The sequence below is a fragment of the Pagrus major genome, chromosome 11, assembly GCF_040436345.1.
Source record: "Pagrus major chromosome 11, Pma_NU_1.0".
Lineage (NCBI taxonomy): Eukaryota > Metazoa > Chordata > Actinopteri > Spariformes > Sparidae > Pagrus > Pagrus major.
The window spans coordinates 30,978,117-30,985,797 of NC_133225.1; the positions used below are offsets into that span (position 1 = coordinate 30,978,117).

Below are 7,681 nucleotides of genomic sequence, written 5' to 3' on the forward strand. Positions count from 1 at the left end.
GTCAGCTCTGACGTACGACTGGCGTAGAGTGAAGAGAGGGAGGGAGAAAAGACGAGCCGAGAGACGTTTCACGAGAGAAAAGTATCGGGATCCAGCGGTCAGTGTCCCTGCATGTGAGCGTTACACCGCCAGTGGTCCTCAGAATCCCAGCGCAAAATGGAGTGAAATCTGTCTCCAGTTACGCACGACTCTCCCGTTACGCACGGTGCTCCCTTGACGCATGCAGAACGCACGGCGGGTACGCGCTGACAGAGAGAGGAAGAGGAAGAGAGAGTGGGGGGAGCTGGTTATCCAGTGGAGACTGAGTGTCCAGGGCTTCAGCTCGACACAGAGGCTCCAGTGGGTGTCACAGCTAAGTGGTGCTCTGTGGCGCGCCGGGTGGCCATCGACCGCCTTAATAGTCCCTCAAGTGGAGGAAACGCGAAAACCCCTCGACTTATTGCGCGCAACAGTCCAGCCAAACAAAGCTCGACCACCTATCATTTCATAAATCTTTCTTCCCTCTGCGAGAGCCCCCCCATCACCCCCACCCCTTCTCCTCATCCGCACTCTGCGCCTGCAAATCTCCCTGAAATCAGTGACGAATAGACCCCCGCCCCCCGCCAGATCTGGCCCACGTCCACTCACCGTTCTCAACAGCGTTAAAGCCTCATTCTCTCCTCGTCTTCTTTCTTCCTCCCACCCCCTCACTCCAAGTTCGGACTACACGCAATTAAGCCATCTATCAAACCTCCCCCAGACATCCCAATCAACAGCGCCACACGCCAGACGCACAAGTTTAAAAGAGAGCCCATTCCCCCCCTCTGGTCCTGCATGTATGAAGCCCCGATGTGCCACAGATCATACATTTTCCTGACACGAATAAACCACCACAATATGTGCGTAACGGTCCAGCTTGCAATCTAAACCACGATGCCCAAATAATTCACTCGGGCCTGCGTGATATCTTCTGCAGATAAAAACCCAAACGCATCGCCGTGGAGCAATAAAAACGCACCGTCGTGTGTTATTTGTGTTATTTTGCTCATAATTTCCTCCCAAACGGGTCCAGAGGATAACAAAAACAAACTGTCGCGGTGCCGGGCTGGGGCGAGGAGTGTGAGAGATGGAGAGGTGGTGGTCTTTACCGTGCGTGTGTAAGCGGGGGGTTGCTCTGAGTAAATGACTTTGACATGAGTGGAAGCAGGCTTTTTCCATCAAGCCCGGCCCTGGATACCACACACAGCGCACCAGTGTCAGCTTACCGCCCCGGGCCAGAGCCGGTCCCATGGGCCCCACGTTCATTAGAGAGAGAAAAGCGAAATTAGGCGAGCGGGCGTCGACAGTTTCCTCCCCTATGGAGACATCACACACAGATTTGTCCAACATGATGGAGTTATATATCCCATAAAGGTAATATCAACATCCGTGCTGCGTCGGAGCGGAGAACATTGCGCTTTGAAGGGCAAAAAGCGTCAAGATTTGAGGCTGTCGCTGAAATGAGAGCTTTTGGATTGTGTCATGATTTCTTTATTAATTTCTAGTCATGCATATTTCTGTTTCATTTTAGGTCAAGTTAATTCATTTCCACGGGCACATGCTGTGATTTGAGGAGACAAAACAAACAAAAGCATCACTGAAAACTCTGCAGAACAAACTGACTGTAGTTCCCCGATTTAAAATGTAATTTCTTATACTCAAATCTGCGTCTGTGCACGTGTTGGCCGACACAGCCCTCTTAAGTTTAGATATAGCCTGGAGGATTTTCCAAACAATAACCACGCAGCAACAATAACCTTTGCACTCTGCACAACAAAGGATGTGCGGATAAAATCATTTTTCCACCGTGACACACAGCGCACTGTGGAGGATCTTAACGGCCCCAGAAATTTCCTGCGACATCAAAACTTATGACCCCCGCCGAGATCAGGATGCGTTGGCCCGCAGAGGGGATCTTTGTTCTGGGAGCGCTTTGAAGACGGCGGGCTGCTTTTACGCACCGAGATTATATGAGCTCCCAATTTAGCCTTTTTGGAAATATCAAGGCGGTCAGCGACGGCCACCACGAAAGCTATTCAGAGGTGTTTATGATAGAGGACTTGGAGGCTCATATGAGCCCACTGCCGGCATAATAAGGCCTCCTGTTTGTTTTCATGTTTAGGCTGAAATATATTTTTTATCCCCCGTAAAATCTGGGTAGAAAAGATTTTGAGGGAATGTTTCTGACCTCAGGTAACCTGTGTCAGGCCCTTTGAATTAAAAGACACTGAGGTCATGTCCTTAGTGTTTTTAATATTTTTATTTTTTACACTTGGTTTCACTTTATGATATCTGTCATATCATTAAAATAAAAATGGCAAATTTAAAGTTAAATCAAACTTTAGTTAATAGTTATTTTATTGTTAACAAGCAATTAAATGCTTTATAAACTATTTATTAACAACTGAACTGATGTTTTTAACCTTTACAACTGCTTCATAAATGTTTCATTGTCTCTGAACAGTGAAATTACTTTACTAAATCTAATCAACGATACATTTACCATTTATTAATGATGGTTATTATAGTGTTATCCATGTTAAAAGTTTAAATAATTTAAGTCAAAATTGGACGTATTTGTTAATTATCTTCTTCTTCTATTGTTGGAATTTGAGTCCAATTTTCATCTATTTGCTGGCACTGATATTACTTCCTAAGCGATTATTGGTCCTGTCACAATGCAGATTAATGCACAGATTTGTACTATAGTCTTCAAGATCGGTCGAGGCAGCATTGAGTTCGGTTCTGCTCGAGGTTTCTGTCTGTTAAAAGGCAGTTTTTTTCTCGCCATGGTCACCAAGTGCTCACTCATGGGGGAAGTGTTAGGTCTCTGAAAATAATTTAATCAAGGAGTTTTTAGACCTGCTCAATTTGGAAAGTGTCATGAGATGAGTTTTCTTGTGAATTGGCACTATACAAAGATTGATTGATTGATTGATTGATTGATTGATTGATTGATTGATTGATTGATTGATTGATTGAAATGTTCTGGATGGATGGATGGGGGGGCACGACCTCGGTATTTCTAAAATCCTGGCTAGGGCCCTGATTATACTATATTTATTTGAGGCATGTTACATAAACAAAATCAGAAGATCAGAAATTTCTCACTGAAAATAACCACCAACAAAAATGTAGGAACAAGTTTTCTCCCAAATAAAATACAAACATAATATTTTGGGCTGTCTTATATATGAAATGTTGTTGTTTTTACTGTCTTTGTGATGAAGAAAACTAATTAAATAAATAATAAATACTGATTGATGTCATTTTTAGCGGTACAGATATTCTTTCGGCTGCTCGAGTCTTTCTTCCTCCGCCTGTGTTTCCTGCGGCACTGCCGGGAGCTCTGCCTCCTCTGCGGGGCTCTGGGAGGTCAGGAGCGGTTCAGTTTGCAGGAGTGACAGACTGTTTGGACTTCCTAACATTGTGCCTGCCTTAAAGTTTGGTTTCATAACACAGCAGGCCTCATTCGGAGAATCTCGGCTCTCTAACAGGCCCGAGGTCCTCCTCATACCGGCAGCAGCTCGACACAGACAGCGAGTGAAACACAGAGAAACGCTGTTTACAAACATGACGGATGTGCGTCACGACAACAAGGATGCAACAATGCGGGGGATGCTGAGAGGAGTGGAGACACGTGACGGCCCCGCGGACAGGTATGCTGTTCCGGGGTTTCACCTGCAGGTTGCAGCATTGTCCCTGAAAACAGGAGCGAGGCTCACCTGTCACCTGTCAGACTGCACAGCGCGCTCTGCTTCTGCTTTACAGACACTCGTGCGTAATGATCAGGGGGGGCTTACGAGCGGTGAAACACAGGCCTGTGCTCAGTGTGGAGCTGTTGTAATGGCATCATCAAATCATGGTGAAATATTCAGAAGACTGGAGACACAAAAACAACTATTTAGTTTGGAAATGTGAGGCTCGTTGGGATTATTCCACGTGCATCAGAAGAGTTCAGGTTCAAACCTCCAGCATCAGGTTTAAAAAGAAGTCTAGACTTATGTCTTTTGACATCTTTTACTGTTATTCTGAATATTTACAGTAAGAATAGTGTTACACTCGCCTTCCATTAATGTGCAGAAGATAAAACCGTTTGTAATTCTGTGGAATCTTTATGTTGAGAGCAGGTTACAAGCTTGAACATGACACGTTAGTTTGTGGTGTTGTTTTCTTGTTTTCTTGTTTGCATTTGATACAAATCACTTTATTATTTAAACGACAAACGATTGATTAAAACTCTCATACTGAGTTTTATATTTGATTTTATATAAAAGAGTGCACACTAAATAAATAAACAAGGCTTATCGGAACGGAGTGTATTTGATCCCACAGCGATCATTAAGAAAATAACACGAATAGGAGTGATATTTTAAAAAACACTAAACATCAGGGCTCTTCTCCTGGGGGCAGATGGTGCAGAAAACAAACAAACAGCACTATTTTATTAACATTTTATTAAAAACCACAAGGAGCGAACACTAGTTTGATGGAAACTGTCTAAACATATTGTCTGTGTTTTTAATTTCTACGAATCATTTCTTAAGAATCAGAACTTTGAGGCTTCACACTAACAGTGACTCGTCAGTGGAGCAGCAGCTGATGAGTCTGGGGTCTGTTTCAGGACCGCGGAGAGCAACTGACACCGACAGTAAACAGCTGCAGGGAAACGTGTGCCTGTCGCTGTAGATACATGTTGTGTGTGTGTGTGTGTGTGTGTGTGTGTGTGTGTGTGTGTGTGTGTGTGTAAACGTGCACACCAGGCCGAATAATGACAAACAAACAGACATATTTCACACCGCATCATTATTCTTATTTTTCCTCCAATTATTATCAATTTTTGATATTTATTTTCTGCACTGATCATGACTGCAAATCATTTAAATATATGTTTAGTAACATTATCTGGCGTATTTTACATTATTTTCTTATTTTGATCAAACGTAGGACAGTATAATTATTAATATCAAAGAAACGTTCGTGTAAAATGTAGATATATAACATGGTAATAAAAACGATAATAATCAGTTTTTTGGGAGGGATTATGGTGACGCAAACTTTTTCTTGTGGCAGTTTTTATTTGTAAATCCTGAGAGAAAATTCTTGATTTCAAACGTGATATAATGTGTGTGAAGTTGTGTTTTTTGTCTGATGAATATTTCACCACTGCAGCGGGGTTTTTGGCGTCTTTTGACTCCATTTGGACTGAGTACAGACAACAAAAAATCACAACACAACATGATAATTATAAATAACTGTTTTTTATTTGTAATCTTTATTTTTTGATCTGTTATTTTGTTTATTTGTTGTAGTTGTTGCTTTGATTGCATGACACCAATAGACTACATTTAAATCACTGCCACTTTAATGTTCATAGGTAATATTTTCATAAAATAATTAGAGTGAATGTAAGAGGAGCCCAAAGGCTTCCATTTATATTATTTTGACTTTAATTATGATCAAGGTGTTCATTTTGAGAAGATTATGAGAACAACACTCTCCTCGTCCTCTTCCTCTTTCTCCTCTGCTCTCTGAGTCTCTCTCTCCTGTTGAACAGGTGTAACAGTCCCGCCCCCCCATCTGTACACCTGCCTCTCATCTCACACTCAACTCTCTTTCATGTCTGTGTAATGAAAGCAGTCACTGAACATCAGGGTCCCATTGTCTCACGTTTTTTCTTTATTCATAAAAATACCAGGCATGCATGAATCAATCTCAGGAAAAAACAAACATTTCCATGCGTTTTCTAGTGCAGCCACGTGACTCCTCATCGCAGCTCAGTCAATATGTTTTATATATTTACAACAATATTTTATACAGCAGGTCATACAAAACATGAAAATATAAATAGATGAATAGTTTTATGTTTCAACGTGGCGCTTGGTTGCCGTCATACAGTAGAAATGACCAATGAACCGTGAATGCATCTCTCTAAACATCTCAAACACACACACACACACACACACACACACACACACACACACACACACACACACATACACACACAGTGGAAAGTCCTGCGATGACCACACAGTTAGATTTATATTAACAAGACGCCATGTTTGTTTTTTTTCACTGTAAATGACTCACAGCAGTCAGGATGAAACAGTTAAAGCACTGAAAGCTAAGAGCGCCCACAAAAGTGCACATTATGGGTCAAAACACACGAGTCTGACAGCAGCCCGCGTGCTTCATGACAGCAGAGAGTCTATATGGAACCCGCGCGCCTTGTTGGGCACCTTGAGCGCGTGCAGAGCGGCCTCAGGTGCGGTCATGCTCGCTGCTGTGTGCTGGAGGTATGTGAATGCGTCCCTGCTGAGCTCCGTGCTGCTGTACTGCCCCTCTGACAGGTACGTGTGCTGCGCCGGATAACTCAGAGTGTACGGCAGTATGCGGGCCCCTGGGGGCCAGTAGAGTCGGGGGGCGTGGGTGTCTACGTCAACGTGGCTGTCCTCCCTCCGTTTGAAAGGTGTGCTGAGGATGCTGTCGATGGCGAAGGAGCTGGAGAACTTGGCCCCCACCCTCTCCTCCGGGGCGGGGAGGCGGGTGTCCTCGCTCAGGATGTCCGGGCTCTCCTGCTCCTTGGGGGACCTCTTGGCGATGCGCTTCCTCCTACGGCGGAACACCCCGTCAGCGAAGGTGTACTCGCTCTGCGGGTTGAGCATCCAGTAGTTGTCCTTGCCCCAGGGCCTGGACGGGTCCCGCAGCACTTTGAGGAAGCAGTCGTTGAGTGACAGGTTGTGGCGCACCGAGTTCCTCCAGCCGGTGTAGCTGCCGCGGAAGAACGGGAACTTCTTCATCAGGTAGTCGTTGATCTCTGCCAGAGTGAGGCGGCCGCTGCTGGACTCCCGGATGGCCATGGCGATGAGCGCGATGTAGGAGTAAGGAGGTTTGGGTCTGCGGGTGTACGGCTTCCCCTTGCTGCCGTCGCCGCTTTGGGTGACAGGTGCCGGGCTGTTGGCCACGCAGTCCCCGTCCGACCCCAGCTCGTCCCCGGATAGAGGAGACGGGACTCCCACCTCCGCGTCCATGCACAACTCCAGCGGCTTCTGCGCGAAGTGGTGCGCAGAGAACACTTCAAGTTTCATTTTCCTCAAAAAGAAGAAAGATCGCCTGCCTCAAGTGTCTCGTCCGTTACAGTCTCAGCTGAGCAGCAGAGCAGGTGCAGCAGTCCCGACAGCAAATGTCTCTGAGTGTTTGTGTTGTAAAGACTCGTCTGAAGCGCTGGAGGCACCCTGAGCCTCAGTGTGGAGCAGCAGAGCACTGATCTGTCTCCGGAGACACGCTTGTCTTGCTATAATATAATGCCTCGGCAAGGGACGGCCCACAGGCGGGGTTTCCAGCCCGAATCCATTGAAGCGATTGAATATATGTATGTTTACAATTGGACGCTACCGTGGCACGCCAGTGCAGGAAAAACGGTGAGAGAGTGAGGCGAGAGAGGGAAGGTATGAAAAATAATTAGTCTAAAGTGCAACCAGAGAATGCAGCTGCCTTTATCACACGCATGATGAGAAACACACCATCATCAACTGTTTGTCTACACAGTTTTGCGCTTTGTTGTTGGAAGATTAGTCGACAAAAAAGTTTTATTAGTTATTTTTTCTGTCTGGACTCCAGGTTCAGTGAAACTGCGTAAAAATGGATACAATCTTGAAAAAGT

At 45.1% G+C, this 7,681-nt stretch overlaps 1 protein-coding gene across 1 annotated transcript; it reads right to left on the reverse strand.

Moving 5' to 3' along the window:
- Positions 1-5,693: 5,693 nt before the first annotated feature.
- foxq1b (forkhead box Q1b) lies at positions 5,694-7,227 on the reverse strand. The gene has a single exon (XM_073476900.1). The coding sequence runs from the start codon at positions 7,104-7,106 to the stop codon at positions 6,210-6,212; it is 897 nt and encodes a 298-aa protein (XP_073333001.1). The 5' UTR covers positions 7,107-7,227; the 3' UTR covers positions 5,694-6,209.
- Between the last annotated feature and the right edge of the window lie 454 nt (positions 7,228-7,681).

What these genes read in the sequence shown, in the direction of transcription:
- foxq1b (XM_073476900.1), bottom strand. Translation starts at nt 7,106, where the DNA reads ATGAAACTTGAAGTGTTCTCTGCGCACCACTTCGCGCAGAAGCCGCTG.